Raw genomic sequence first — 16,439 nt, 5'->3', positions numbered from 1 at the left:
TTCAGATTCCCAGGACCCATGTAAAGCTGGCCGCTATAGCACTAGCATTTGTAATCCCAGGCCTACAATAAGATGGGAGGCAGACACAGGAGAAGCCATTGGAAGCTCATGGACTAGCTAGGCTGTGTTCAGGGCAGTGAACAATGAGACTATATGCCACAAACAAGGTGGAAGGCAAGGACTTACACCCTAAAGTCGTCCTCTGATCTCCACATGTGTACTATGGCACACATGTCCACCAGAAAAACAGAATGTAAAGACATAATTAGGGCTGGGGAGATGGCTTAGTGGTTAAGGCTTGCCTGTAAAACGCAAAGACCCAGTACCCACGTAAACCAGATATACAAGGTGGCCCATGCATCTAGAGTTCATTTGTAGTAGCTAGAGGCCCCGGTACACCCATTCTCTCTTGCGTGCGCGTGCACGCGCGCGCGCTCTCTCTCTCTCTCGCTCTCTCTCATAATAAGTGACTGAATAAACAAATAAATAAATCTTTCTATAAAAAGTTTTCTATAAAAAGAAAACTAGTCAAGATCATTGTGTCCTTTATATTTCTTCTCATGTGCATGGGGGTGTGTGTGTTTTACTGGGTATGGAACCCCAGAGTTTTATATATGCCAGGTAAGTGCTCTATCACAAAACTACACATTCTCAGCCCCCTTTTCACTTTTATTTTGAGACAAGGTCTCCCTAAGTTGCCCAGGCTGACCTTGAACTCACTCTGTAGCCTAGGCAGCCTCAAGCTTGTGATCTTCCTGCTTCAACCTCGTAAGTAGCTAGAATGAAAGATCTGCATTGCCAGACTAGGCTTGGCATACTTCCAAATTTGAGCAACAAATAGAAAACACAGTTTCAAGCAGATTCTATTTACATTAACACCAAAGCAGGGACTACCTAGGAATATAGCAAAAACTGTTTGTGAGGCCTACCCTGAACCCAACAGAGTAGTACTGAGATTTAAAGTACTTGTAATAGTAGAGGACAGACCTTTTTCGGAGACTAGACAATTCAAGGGAGACAAATTAAAACTACTGTTAGATTCGATCTCACCAGTCAAAATGGCTAGTATCAAGAAAACAAATGACAGCAAACATTACTGAGAATGTGGAGGTAGAAAAAGAAATCCTTTGTAGTAGAATGTAAACTTGTACAATTATTATGGAAATCACAATGGAGGTTCCCCAAATAAAACTGGAAGTAGAACTGCCACATGACCCAGCTATACCACTCTTAGGTATATACCCAAAGTACTCTCAGTCCTACCAAAGACATGTTTTCGCATCCCTGTTCATTGCTGTACTGTTCACAACAGCTCAGAAATGATTACAACCCAGATGTTCATTCACAGATGAATGGATAAAGAAAACATGCTATAGCCAGGCATGGTGGCACATGCCTTTAATCCCAGCACTTGGGAGGCTGAAGTAGGAAGACTGCCATGAGTTCAAGACCACTCTGACACTACATAGTGAATTCTAAGACATCCTGGACTAGAATGAGTCCTTTATCTCAAAAAAAAAAAAAATGAGAAAGTATGATATATATATGCACAACTGTTATGGTTTATACTGACTGGCAGGACCTAGAATTACCTGTGAAGGATTATCTAGATCAGGTTAGCCTCTGGGAATGTTTGTAAGGGATTATCTTAATTAGGTTAACTGAGGTAATAAGATCCACCTTAACTGAGGGCAGCACTGTCCCATGGGCTGAGGTCCTGGATTGTATTAAAAGGAGAGAGCTGGCTGAGCAATAGCATTCCTCTCTCTCTCTGCTTCCTCAAGGTGAGCTGAATATCTTAAGCTCTTGCTGCCATGAATTCCCCACCATGATAGACTTTACCCTAGAAATGTTAGCTGAAACAAACCTTTTCTTCCTTAAGCTGCTAAGATAGAAAATTGGTGCTGAGAAATGGGGTCATCTCTGTGATAAACCCATGTGGTACATAGAACTCTGGAACCATTTTGGGGAGGAATATGGAAGAGTTTGGAACTTTGGGCTAGAAAAGCCCTTGAATACTGTAAGGCCATGGGCCAATCTAGTGGGAACCTGACAAAAATGCTGAAAGAAAAACAGATATTGGAGGCTTGTAAGGTTTCAGAGGAGAACAGGGACTCTATCAGGAGCCAGGCTAGAGGAGGCACACATTACTGTCTGCTGAAGAAACTGGCTGCATTCTGCCCCTCTCCTGAGAACTTGAATGATGATGAACTTAAACATAATGGGCAAATTTATTTGACACAAGAAACCTCAAGGCAGTATAACATTCAGACAGGCACTAAGAAAGCAGATGTAGTTACTAAAGAAATCAGCACCACTGAAGAGAAATCTCCTTGCTACACTGCAATCAAGGGCAAGATGACCTAAACACAAAGAATCAGAGGCTCTATCTTGTAAAATTCCAAATTTGCTTATAGGAAGGAAGCTAAAACTGAAGATGTTCCCTGAAGACAGAACTATCTATGGAAACGATTCACCAGGGAAAGCATAAAAGGCATATGGAGACCTCTAGGCCTGTAGGCCAAAGGGTCTATGCTTCATCCCAAGATGGCAGTGACTTAGCAGCATTATCCACGTGGTAATGGCTTTGGAGGCATGAAAGATGCAAGACTGAGGGAAGGGCATCATAGAGTACTCCACCACAGATCCAGAGAGCCTCTGAGGCCAGGCAATGTGTTGCAGAGCTGGAATCTCTGCAAGGAGACCCTGAGAGGCTGTTTCTGGGACAAACAGCTGGTCAGAGGCAGCATACCCAAGGAAAGGGTTTATTTTGGCTTATAGTCTCAAAGAGAAGCTTCAAGATAGCAGGGGACAGCATGGCAAGGGCAGAGGCCAGACCTCCATGCCACACCAGGTGGAAAACGGCAGCAGGAGAGTGAGCTGAACTAGAAAGAGGACCATGAAACAAGTCTTCAGTGGGGCAAGGGCAACGGAACACCTATGACATGAAAGCATAAGGGTGGCTATGGAAGGAGTAAGGTGACAAGAACAAACCATATATGAATATGCCAGAAAATGTGGAAAGAAGAAGCCAGGAACATGGCACATGCCTTTAATCCCAGCACTTGGGAAGCAGATATAGGATTGCCATTGAGCTTGAGGCCACCCTGAGACGAGGTCAGCCTGGGCTAGAGCAAAACCCTACCTCAAAAAAACAAAAAAAAAAAAAAAAAAACAAAGATATTAATTGTTCCTCAAAATGCAATTTGGCTAAGCATGGTGGCACACACCTTTAATTCCAGCACTCAGGAGGAAGAGGTAGGAGGATCACTGTGAGTTTGAAGCCAGCCTGGGACTACAGAGTGAATTCCAGGTCAGTGTGGGCTAGAATGAGACCCTACCTCAAAAAAATAAAAAAAAGTAATGTGGTTTATTGTCTATAATCTTGGTTTGTTTTTAGAGCCCCATGTCACCTATAAAGCTTTAAGTGTCCATCATTCTATACCAAAGAGGCACCTCCTCACCACTACCAGCCGTTGCTCTGTGAACTGACCTGCTTCAGTGCTGTCCACAGTGCATGCTGCCTACAGCACACTCCATGGAGTTTGCCCTCAAGATGCAGACTCTCAGTCTGTCTACACCTTTAAACCAGCTCCACCTCTGCAAACAAGTCTCTTTAACTGCCCTCCAATACAAAAACCCACTGTTCTGTTTTAGCCCCTGGCACAGAACAGATCCCTGGTTAGATCACCCAACATTGTGGGCACAGTTCCACTTAGGCACTACCATGCATCCTCTGGATCCAGCACGGCAGTGGTCCTCACCCTAGCTGGACACCAATCACTCATGGAGCCTTTTAGAATTTTTTTTTTAATTTTTTTTTATTTATTTATTTGAGACCAACAGACACAGAGAGAAAGATAGATAGAGGGAGAGAGAGAGAATGGGTGCACCAGGGCTTCCAGCCTCTGCAAACGAACTCCAGACGCGTGCGCCCCCTTGTGCATCTGGCTAACGTGGGACCTGGGGAACCGAGCCTCGAACCGGGGTCCTTAGGCTTCATAGGCAAGCGCTTAACTGCTAAGCCATCTCTCCAGCCCCTCATGGAGCCTTTTAAACATGTGCAGACACCACAGGATACTGAGGGGTGGGCCACAAATAGGTGTCAACACAAGCTACTCCCACCTAAGAGGAAGCTGGAGAAAAGCCCCATTGTAGGTGACAGGACAGGCAGACTTGGACTTACTTCCTTCTGGGTTTGGGGCTGAAAGAATGAAGCTGTGTTTTTTCTTAACATCTTCCACGTACTGAGATATTCTGGAGATACTGCTTCTAATCTCCTCCACCTAAGAGAGACATAGGATCAGCCCAGTGTGCAAAAATCAACATTGCTACTGCTGTTCATTGCCTAGGAAAGAAAGGCTAGAAGAGGGAAGAGATGAAGAACTGCCACACAGATGAGTCTTTCACACTCTCACAGAGATACCACTTGAAAAACAGAGAAATATACCATATTACCTTTCTACTATTATGTCTAAATCAAGCATCAACCAACATTCACCAGCAAAATGTACTATGCTAAAAAAAAATCCCCACATTCAAGCTTCAAGTGTTACCATGGACAAACGTTCAAGTGTTAGTACAGACAATACCAAGGAGAAGCATCTCTCAACTCCACACACCATGCAATCAGAAAGTCTAAACCGCCCAGTAGCAGTACCCTTCTAATGAAGAGGCATTTACTGTTCATAGGCCAGCAACCTTCAGACTCTTTCATCTGAGCCTCTACAAGTGGAATCTACTTCATATTTGTTCAAATGTAATGTGCTCTGTACAAGATTTATCCAGAGGGCTGGAGAGATGGCTTAGCAGTTAAACACTTGCCTGTGAAGCCTAAGGACCCTGGTTCGAGGCTCGGTTCCCCAGGTCCCACATTAGCCAGATGCACAAGTCTGGAGTTCGTTTGCAGAGGCTGGAAGCCCTGGTGTGCCCATTCTCTCTTTCTCCTCTATCTGTCTTTCTCTCTGTGTCTGTCGCTCTCAAATAAATAAATAAATAAATAAATTTTAAAAAAAAAAGATTTATCCAGATAGATTTACACCTTCAAAACTCTAGGGGTTAAGGTGCCATAAGCATTAGGTGGTGCACATGTGGAGTTCTACTTCAGTGGCTGCAGGCTCTGGTGCACCAATTCTCTCACATAAAAAAAAAAAAAAATACAGAAACAAAAACAAAAAAAGACCCTCCTGAAATTGCCTGGCTACTACTTTTGATGATAGTCATCGTGCCTGAAGAAACAAGTCATTTTCCACTATAAGATTGCCCATTGTTAGGTCTTGGACCTCATCTTTACCGAATCTAACAGAAAATAGTATGTCAGAGTAGGACTGAAAGAAACCTTGAAGATAGTGAAACAAATCTATCCTGTTAAGCCATCCTAACAGGCCTAGGTGTCAGGTCTTGTTTTGTTTCCTCTGAAGAGTCGTGCACGTACTAAACACATGCTTCACAGAGGAGCCACATCTTCAGCTTCCTCAGCAGTTCTTACAGTACCACCTGCCCTGAAATGTAGTTATCACTATAACTTCTTTTGGAGACAAGGACTTGCTGTACAGCCCAGGCTGTATTCCTCCTGCTACTTCAGAGTGAAATGAACTCAAGCACTGACCATCCAGGTTCTTTACCTACTAACCAAAAGACCACTGTCAATATTTATGATTATGGGACTGAGATAAGACTATCTTGGTACTGTCAGATATAGGCATTACTTGCCTGAGGTTCTAGCACACCTCAGGACTCCACACCTGTCTCATCCTAGCTAGTCATGGATTCCTTACAGACCTTGACCTGGAGTCTGTTTCTCTGTATACCTCAGTTTAATGAAATGGTTACTACAGAACATCATGTGGCAACTGATTAAAATTTTGCAAGAAAAGCTTATTTCCAGAAGTCTAAAGAACCAGGAGCTGTTCTACAGAGTTGAAACTGCAGACAAATCTGAGTTAATCCCCAAGAGCCACTCTTGATCCAGAATTCATCATGTTCTTCTATCCATCATCCAGTCCTTTTGAAAGTTCCAAGCAAGCTCTACTACAAGACTTAGAAAGACCAGGACAGAGCTGGTGGGATTGCTTAGTGGTTAAGGAGTCTGCCTGCAAAGCCAAAGGACCTTGGTGCGATTCCCCAGGACCCATGTAAGCCAGGTGCACAAGGTGGAGCATGCGTCTAGAGTTTGTTTGCAGTGGCCAGAGGCCCTGGAGCACCCATTCTCCACCCCCATGTCTTTCTCTCAAATAAATAAAAATAATATATTTTTAACAAAAAAAAAAACTCTCTGTGGCAGCTCATTAGGGGCCCCAAAGATACCCAGGAACCTGTTTGTGTTGCATTATGTGACAAAGAACTTCTGCAAATGTGGCTGAACTAGGAATATAAGACCGCCCTAGGTTGTTCAGGTTGACCCTAATAGAATCAATGTCCTCAGAAGAGAAGCTGAAGGAAAACTGGCTACAGAAGGGCAATCACTGGAGGTCATCCCCACGCCTTTCCTCCACTCACTTTAAAATCCTAACTGCACCCATCACATGCTGCAATCTGTGTCTACACCACCTGACACAGCAAATGTGCTTTGTAAACAAGGGTCTGGGAAAGACCTGGGTAGTCCGCTGTAGTTAAGGTTGTTATGCAAGAGACCAGAGGAGCAAAGTCAGGAAGAAGAGGTGTGGCAGAGAAACTAATCTAGAATGTCATGGTTTCAGGAGGGAGGAAGAGGTGGCAAGCTATGAATGCAGGTAGGAAAGTAGGTACCATTCTCCCCTGCTGCCCCAGAATTGCCTGGATGACAGCTACAGGCGTTTCCAAAGACACCTAGCTCTAAGGTGCTGTTTGAAGACCCCAGGCTCATGGTGAACTGTCACAGCAGTATCAGAAAATACATACACATGCTCACATACATATTTTTATGGAAACAGTTCCCCCAAAAAATTTAGTAAAAATAGGCGTGGTTTATACTTTTTGTAGATATGACTCCTGGTCTACTGAAAAGTAACACGATGCTCATGCTGCCTTCTTTGTTTAGCATGTAACCTCTAAAGAACTCTGTCCCACACCTTCCTGGGCAAGCAGCACACATCAGTCAGTGTGAAGGTAACCCTGACCATATGGACTCCAAGGTGCTCTGGTCTAAACCCAAGAGCATATTTTGAAAATCAAAGTGCTAAGGGGAAATCTAAGATAGGAGCCTGCTGTTAGAACAGAAAACCGCTAGTCTGTCAGGCCTGGACCATTTCATCTATACATGAGTTCTGCTGAACATCACAGACTTCACACACTTAGAATTAGATCTTAGTAACCAGGAAAAACCTCACCACAGTAAAACCCAGCTCTTCTTCAATCTTGGCTATGTCATTAACAGGGCTGAAATGCAAGTTGTAGTGTTGGTTCTAGAGTACAGATTATATTTGCTGTGCATTTGAAAATGCCATTTCTAAAGTAACTTTAGTGGCACTCATGTTAGAAAGCAGAGGGAACACCCCAGTTCCCAGAGAGTTCTAACACCCAACCACTGACCTTGATGCAGGCCAGAGGGCTCTACCAAGAGTGGGAAATGCAGCTCCAGTGTTCCAGGGAGGAGGACCCCACAGAAGAAGGGCTGCATGGGAGAAGGGCCCTGCAGGAGGAAGGCCCTGCAGGGGGGTGGGGGGAGTACAAGGTGACAGTGGTACAACTCAGGCTACTATGGGATCTCCTTATGTTTGTTGCAATCATCTTGTGAAAGTTGTGTGCAGTTCCTCGGAGCCCTATGTCAGACTTTAGCCAAACCTTGGTCAAGAACACAATCCAGCTGGGCGTGGTGGCGCACACCTTTAATCCCAGCACTCGGGAGGCAGAGGTAGGAGGATCGCTATGAGTTCAAGGCCAGCCTGAGACTACATAGTGAATTCCAGGTCAGCCTGGGCTAAGTGTGAGACCCTACCTTGAAAAAACAAAACAAAACAAAAAAACACAATTCAACCCCCACCTTCTCCAGTGTTCTGTGTGATATATATGACTTTGTCTAAAACTGATCTTATGTTACCAAGTATCTTTTGTTTCTCTTTCTAAGATGGTATTTCACATAATAAATTTTAAAATAAAGTAACTTTAACAAAGGTACACTGATGGTTTATTTTGAAAGATAGTAAGGCTAATCACTGTCAATGGTCCCAAATCCCAAGGTACCTGCTTCACACATGGCCCAACATCAATGGCTAAATGGCCCCAGAGATCAAGCTGAAGGCCAGAACTTCTACTTCCAAAGGACCAAAGATCCCAGGTTTCTGAGAGGCCATAAGTCTGCTGGTCTCCCAAGGGAGCTTATCAGTGGAGGAAGTGTTGCCTGGCACCACTCAGTCTCAAGTCCCAGAATAAAAGAAGAATGTACAACAGGGAGTATAGGGACCCATCCAGAAGCATAAGCCCTCGACCCTACAGTCACCTCCATGCACACACATACCCAGCCCTCCCTCCCTGCTGTCTTAATAAACAATTATGTAAAGTTATAGCAATATTAGCTAATGTTTTAATAATAATGAAAGTCCCAAAGAACTTACAAAGGTCAAGCATTTGAAAATACAGTCCATCTAGTGCTCTGGAGGCTGAATAGGAGGATGGCAAGTTCAAGGTCAACCTGGCTACAGAGTGAGACCTTATCTCAAAAAGAAAAAAAAAAGCCAAATAAAACACATGTAGTCACATATCACTAGTGATAGCAACACAGAGGGGAGCACACCATGAGGTGAGTTTATAGTGGGAACTTCATGCTTGTGCACACTCACATACAATTCAGCTACTAGATGGCCTCATGGGAACACAGGTAGGTAGAGTCCTCCATTAACCAAAGGATAGTTAAGGGGGGCAACTATATTGTCATATTATTATTTCTAATCTCACAAATGTGCTAGTAAATAAATTTAAAGGAAATCTGTGGCTGAGTTTCATTAAATGCTCTTACCTGGTGGAAGAAATCTTCCATAAAATGGTCCTTCTCAACAACAACAATAGTGTCTCCATCATCATTTTTCCTACACTAAAACAGAAAATATAAGGCAAAAAGGTCAGGTTTTCATTTTGTTTATTTTAGAGAGAGAGAGAAAGAGACACAGAGAGAAAGAGAATTGGTACACCAGGGCCACAGCCACTGCAATCGAATTCCAGATGCTTGTGTCACCTAGTGGGCATGTGCAACCTTGCACCTACTTCACCTTTGTGTGTCTGGCTAATATGGGATCTGGAGAGTCGAACATGGGTCCTTAGGCTTCACAGGCAAGCACCTTAACCTCTAATCCATATCTCCAGCCCGAAGGTCAGATTCTCAAACTTGTAGGCACACATGGACTGAAAGACAGAAGCAATTCAGGACCCACCAGATCTGAGCTCACTGGAGCACAATGTTTGACAAGCAATAACCTGTCACTACCCAGAACCACTTAATTCTGCAGCCTCGTCAACAGAACAGGGGACAGCACAGTATGAAGGAAAGGTAGAAGTCCTAGAGAAAGACAAACACTGGTTTCTCAGGACTGAGCAACACAGAACCCAGTGCTTTCAGCACATCATACCAAGAAGACAACTAGACTTGTCTTCAAGAACTGAAACTGCTTATTTTTGTATGCACATACAGATGTTTGTGTACTATGTACAGTGATCCTGGGGATTGAACTGAAAGCCTTGACATGCTAACCATGTACTCCACTACTGTACTGCATATTTGTATTTATTCATATTTATATTTTCTAGAAAGATTAATAATGTTGACACTAGCTGGGCATGGTAGTGCATACCTTTAATCTTAGCACTCAGGAGGTAGAGGTAGGAGAACTGAGGTGAATCTGAGGCCATCCTGGAACTACAGAGTGAGTTCCAGGTCAGCCTGAGTTAAAATAAGACCCTACCTCAAAAAAAAAAAAAATGTTTATTCTGGAGAGATGCATCTGCAGTTAAGGCACTTGCTTGCAAAGACTAATGAATGACCTGACTTTGATGCCTCAATACCCAGGTAAAGGCAGATGCACAAGGTATTGCATGTGTCTGGACTTTGTTTGCAGTATCTAGAGGCCCTGGCAGGCCCATTCTCTCTCTCCCTCTCTCTCTTTTTGCCTGGTTTTATGGTAGACAGCTTTAATGCCAGTACTTGGAAGCAAAGGTAGGAGGATCACTGTGAGTTTGAGGCTAGCCTAAGACTACAGAGTGAGTTTCAGGTCAGCCTGGGCTAATGCAAGACCCTACCTCAGAAAAAAAAAATGTTTGGGCTGGAGAGATGGCTTAGTGGTTAATATGCTTGCCTACAAAACCTAAGGACCCAAGAATTCCCCAGTACCCACATAAGCCAGATGCACAAGGTGGCGTACGTGTCTGGAATTTGTTTGCAGTAGCTAGAGGCCCTGACAGGCCTATTCCCTCTCTCTCTCTCTGCTTGCAAATGAATACATATTTTTTTTAAAAAATTTAAATGTTTACACTACTAGTTAACATCCTAGAATATACAATAAGTTTGAAAGAATGTCGACATGTTAGCAGCTCTTTCTTACTTTTTCCTAAGTAGTGTTTAATGGTAATAACACTTTGGTAAGGACAGGTGAATTAAGGAAAATGGAATGAAGTAAAGCTAGAGAAGAAGAAATTGGCCTAAGATAGGACCAAAGAACACAAGAACGAGGAGCTACCTAAGACTGCGGAGAGTCGAGGGGCACCAGGGATTCATCCACCAGCTGCTATTGCAGACTGGCAGCTGTGGGTCTGCATAGGTGGGCAGGATGCTGGCATTACCAATACAGAAAACCACCTGGAAGCTACCCTTCCAGGCATTCAAAGCTACCAGCAAAGAAAAGTCTAAATCAGCAAGAAAGCCACTCTGTCTACAACAGACACAAGGGAGAAGAGATGATAAAATAAGCCCTCAGGAGCTGGCATCTAAATCACATAAAGCTTATAGAAGACTGGCCACACAGCACCCACCACTAAGGCCTGGCCTGTCAGAAGACACATGAGAGGGATGTACCCAGTCTTCTCCCCAGGGACCATGAATGTGAGTCAGCACAATGTCAGCTTCCCACCCAGCAGCTAGGCTGGTGATGAACCTGAGTAGTCCACAACTTTTGAAAATCAAGTCTTCACACCTGAAAGTCTACACAGCACCACTGATCTAACACTCACTCAGGGAAATCTCCAACCAAAACTACGATGAAATGTGTTAAGAAAGTGCAACAAATACTGCCCCTGTTGCTACCACCAAGATCCTCACTGAAGCAAAATCTACTGCTCCTGCTATGACAGATGCCCCCTAGTGCCCTCCTCTTTTGTTGGAACTGTGTGGATAAGAAAACTGGTCAGTTAAGAGAGAGGAAAAGGCCAGGTGTGCTGCTCTGAGACAGGGAGGTGGCACAGAAGCTTTCGCCACCAGGGAGAAGATGCCCTGCACAGCCAGGGTCAGCTTAAAGAAAATGGAGGGCCACCTAAGGGAGTGCTTTATAGATCCACAGAGAAAGTGCAGCTCCAACCACAACCCTTTGAGTGGTTTTACCCACAGAAACCCAGAGTCACATTGTGACTACTCCCCCCTGATATGAGCTGTTAAAAAAGATGCTTATCAGAGAGTTGCTACTGAAAATTTCAAGCCAAGTGTGAGAGGGGTTGTGTCTCCCTAAAACAGACCTCAGAATGGAAACCACATTTGGGACTGGGTAGCTGCAGGTGTGTTTAGTTAAAAAGAGCTCACTCTAGGGAAGGGTGAGCCCACAATCCAATTTCTTGTTTCCTTTAAGCAGAGATGGGCACAGAGGCACAGGAGGTGGGCAGAATTCTAAGGGGAGGCTACTGTAGGTACCACATGCTGCATCAGGGGCTGTGAACACTTCAGATGCACTATCTCTTTCTCAGCACCACTGAGAGAAAAAGGACAGCATCTATGAGGAACTCCATTCCTTACCTGGCAAGTGCCATGCCTCAGGGATGTGCTCCAAGTAGAAGCTGGGTCTCGCTTCTCAAAATCCCTGTCTGAGCAACAGGCCTACCTTATGTGTGCTTGCCTTTCTTGTCTGTGCTCCACCCCTCTGTGTGTCTGTCTCTGTCTCTGTCTCTGTCTCTGTCTGTCTGTCTGTCTGTCTCTCTCTCTCTCTCTCTCTCTCTCACTCACTCACTCTCATTTCTTAGCTGCAGCCCAGAGTATTTTCAAACTCACAGTGGTGCTCTTTCCTCAGCCTCCTGAGTGCTTGGATTACAGGCATGTGCCACCATACCCAGCTGGCAGAGATGTCCTTTGCCTCCAGCTCACCGGGACACAATTTAAGACACTTTCCCCCTCATATGTCCCCACTCATTCTTATTATCCTCACTTTACAGTAACAAGGATGAAGCTGAGGCGCAGAACAGCCCAGGATTACCCTGTGGGCACAGTGGAGCAGATGCTGCCTTGCCCATCTACACACTCTCTGTGGAAGAAGCTGCCCCACGGAACCCTCCTGTCAGCCCTCAGGCCCTACCCCACTCCCCTCAGTGGGCTGGCACTACCCTGTCCCACTGTGCTCCCCTTCTGGAGTTTCTATACCACCTAGGCTCCCAGACCACCACTCTGGCCTCTGGCACCCCAGCTGAACACTTCCCAACTGTACAGAGATTTGTCACTACACCACACCACTGCAGTTCTCTGTGTTGTCCTTGGAGTGGGTCTCAAGCAGCTGAGGGGCCAGGAATTACAGTGTAAAGAAGTATTACCAAGTCACTTCAAACAAAGTCAACCAAAGAAGCGAGAAAACATGAATATGGCTGACTTCTTGCAGAGTACTGCTGTGTAGCCTGGAGTGCAGCGAGATGGACCATACCGATGTACTACACATGGCTCCATAAGGCCCTTCACATATCACTCTGAAAGACTTCTAGGTGCAAACTGCCCACCCCCAACTCCTTACTCAAATCTCAGCTCCCAGAGGTCAACCTGATCAGTGTGTCCCCAGGAGCCCACCCCCACACCATTCAGTGGGTTCATGCCTAAAATCTGTGCCTGGAGCAGAGCAGCAAGCCAGAGGACCAACAAAGCAATGAAGAGGAACAAAGGAGAGAGGCAAGGGGTGAGGAGGAGAAAAGATGCACAGAAAGGCAGAAAGAACCAGGAAAAACTGTGAAGCAAGCAGGTGCAGCACAGATCAGGCAGCCGCCAATGGCTCTCTCTAAGTTACTTTTCCTCCTGGGGCAGTCTGGGAAGCATGGCTCTACCTTGCACAAAGTTTCCCTTTGTGCTTGAGCTGTGGGTTTCTGACACTGCAACAGAAGAAAGCTGGAGGACAGCAGACACCCCTGTGCATTTTATTTGTTGTGTGTGCAGGCACGCACATGGACATGCATGTGGAAGCCAGAGGAAAATCTCAGGTGTTATCCTGAGAACACCATCCTCCTCTACCATGGTCTCTCATTGGCCTGGAACTCACTAAACTGCCTGACCAACAAGCCTCAGTGACCTTCCCATCTCTGCCCTCCCCAGTAATAGGATTAAAAGTACCTACTACCACGCCCAGCATTTTTACTTGGGTTCTGGGATTAAACTCAGGTCCTCATGTTTTTGAGGCATACAGTTTACTGACTAAGAAATCTTCCCTAGCCCCTCACCATGGGCACTGTCAAATATACACCCTAACACCCCTAGCTGGCTCTGACTTAGGGCCTGGGGAGAAGCAAAAGCTTCACAGCCATGGGTCTACCCCAGAAAAGGTGACGAGCAGGGAGGTGCAGGGAGAAACAACTGCACCTCAGTCTAAAGCGCTGAGACAGGAAGACAGTGACCCTACTGAGGGCACTGAGGAAAGGAAGACCACCACTTCCTGGGGGCACAGCCTGAACAGAAACCAAGGGAAAGTGAAATGGGCAGAGGAAAAGAGAAGCGCAGGAGCCACAGAGGTACCAGTAGGCATGTCAGGAAGAAGACCTGTCCTACGACCACAGCCGGGGATTCAAGAGAACCCGTTCATGCATGGCAGGTGCTCTCCTAACACTTTCTATTCCTCAACCTCAGAACATGTCTGAAGCAAAACAAAAGACTTTTATTTTTCTTGGTGCTATGAGGGATTGAACCCAGGGCCTTACATGGGTCAGGCAAGTGCTCTACCACTGAGCTGTATCACCTCCTTTTACTTTTTGAGACAAAGTCTCATTAAGGTGCCCAGGCTGTAGCCTAGTGAGGCCCTTCTTCCTGTTGCACAAGTTGTCTGGGAGATGGTTTTTGTTTGATTCATTTTCTTTAAGACAGGGTCTCATTATGCAGACCTTAAACTTATCTGTGTTTGTGAATAGATATTTAACTACTCTCAACTACCTGAAAAGAACATGTTTCCTTTAAAAAAAAAAAAAATTGCCAGGCATGGTGGTACATGCCTTTAATTCCAACACTCAAGAGGTGAGGTAGGAGGATCACCATGGGTTCAAGGCTAGCCTAGGACTGAAGAGTGAGTACCAGGTCAGCCTGGGCTAGAGTGAGACCCTGCCTTAAGAATTCAAAAAAAATGTTGTATTAAATTTATATCTGGTAGCTTTTTTTTTTTTTTTTTGGTCTTTTGAGACAGGCTCTCATGTATCCTAAGCTGGCAGCTATGTAGACAAGAATAGCCCTGAACTCCTGATCTTCCTATCTCCACCTCCCAAGTGCTGTATTTATGTATGCTATATATGTAAGGCAGAATTCTAAATATTAATGATGATAAAATCAAAATGTCTCAACACTGAAAAACACTGAAGATGCTATAATACTACAGTAGCAAATATTCAGCCAGGATTAAATTCCTAATGTAAAATAAACAAGTACATCCATCTCATTAGTATCACATTTGCTTTCATTTTAAATGAATGGTAAAATTGTATGTATACCAAATAATTGGTTTAAAATAAAATCAAGGGGCTGGGGAAATGGCTTAGTGGTTAAGGTGTTTGCCTGTGAAGCCTAGGATCCCCAGTTCAATTCCCCAGGACCCATGTAAGCCAGATGCAGAAGGGGGCTCATGCATCTGGAGTTAGTTTGCAGTGGCTAAAGGCCTGGACATGCCCATTCTTTCTCTCTATCTGCTTCTTCCTTTCTCTCTCTTTTATTTTATTTTATTTAAAATAAAATCAGCAAAAGTTTGGTACCTAGTTTTGTATCTCTATATACTCAGGATCATGTGAAAATTTCTCAGTGAAAGGAACTGAGTGGAAAAAGAAGGCCTGCCTTAGAACAGTGGGTCCCAGACCCCTGCTCAGAGGCTGCAGCAATTCTGAGAGCACAGGCAGTATGTGCAGTGGAAAAACCAGACAATAAACATCAGGCATTAGTACTTATATTTCTAAGACAGAGGAAAAGCCATAATTACCTCTGTTGGCTTAAAAACCTCACTCTCAGCCATTCTATAAATACATACCTATTAGTTCCACCTCATTCACAGTACTGTTGCCTTCTCATAGAGAGACGCATTAAAAAAAATCCATCAACTTTTAATATAACTCAGCCTTTTAAAAAATGAAATTCGGGCTGGAGAGATGGCTTAGTAGTTAAGGTGCTTGCCTACAAAGTCAAAGGACTCAGGTTCAACTCCCAAGAACCCATGTAAGGCAGATGAACATGGTGGCACATGCATCTGGAGTTTGGTTGCAGTAGCTGGAAGCCCTGCCATGCCCATTCTCTTCCCCTCTTTCTAGTAAATAAATAAAATTATTAAAAATTAAATTCTTGAGGCTGAGGAAATAGCTTAGAAGGAACTTGCCTGCCAAGCCTAAGCACCCTGGCTCTATTCTCCAGGACCCACATACAAGGGGGTACATGTGTATGGAATTTGTTTGCAGTAGCTAAAGGCCCTGGCATTCCCATTCTCTCTTACTCTCTATCTGCCCCCCCTTAAATAAGTAAATAAAATATGAAAAAAAAATAAATTATCTCATTTGTAGCAACATGGATGGAACACTAGAGGCCATTATGATATAGGAAACTGAGACACATGAGAAAGAGGGGACCCCCCCCCCAGGGCACTTGGGAAATATTAAAGACTGTTAAAAGAACTATTACAGTTAATGGTAAGCTCTTTAAGGTATCTTTTATTAATTTTTTATTGACAATCTCCATACAAATAGGCCATATACCATGATCATAATCCCCTCCCACTACCCTTCCTTTCTCCGCTGCTCTATTCCCCACCCCCACTGAATTTCTTCTTTTTCCATCTAGTCTCTCTTCTATTTTGATGTAAGTTCTTATCATAAGCATTCTTTCTGTGTACATTCATTTCATTTTCCTGTAAATAGGCAAAGACCTTAGGGGATGAAATTTCCCTTGCTGCCCTCGCTGCCTTAAAAAAAAAAAAAAAGGACTATCAGCTTAGCAGCTCATGGGACACCCTTGTGCCAGCACCACAGCTATTATGAAGAAACTACCTAATGGCAGCAGCTGATTGCTCCAGCTCCTAAAAACACAGTCTTAGCCAGGGCTGTTTCAAAAAGTTTGTACCCAA

General features: G+C 44.4%; 1 protein-coding gene across 4 annotated transcripts in view; it reads right to left on the bottom strand.

Annotated features, from left to right (window-relative positions):
* Stx2 (syntaxin 2) overlaps positions 1–16,439 on the bottom strand; it is a 42,550-nt gene that overhangs the window by 23,559 nt on the left and 2,552 nt on the right. For 3 of the 4 annotated variants that reach the window (XM_004668864.2, XM_004668865.2, XM_045157685.1), the window contains exons 2-3: positions 8,933–9,007; positions 4,187–4,286 (exon numbers count right to left, since the gene is read on the bottom strand). In XM_004668864.2, the coding sequence (XP_004668921.1) occupies positions 4,187–4,286; positions 8,933–9,007 (175 nt within the window). Of the gene's footprint in view, positions 1–4,186; positions 4,287–8,531; positions 8,575–8,932; positions 9,008–16,439 lie in introns of those variants that run through there. The other variant, XM_045157684.1, reaches the window with a different exon arrangement.

This window comes from Jaculus jaculus, chromosome 8 (genome assembly GCF_020740685.1).
Source record: "Jaculus jaculus isolate mJacJac1 chromosome 8, mJacJac1.mat.Y.cur, whole genome shotgun sequence".
NCBI lineage: Eukaryota > Metazoa > Chordata > Mammalia > Rodentia > Dipodidae > Jaculus > Jaculus jaculus.
The sequence above is the reverse complement of the archived record's forward strand: the minus strand, read 5'-3'. Positions and strand labels throughout refer to the sequence as shown.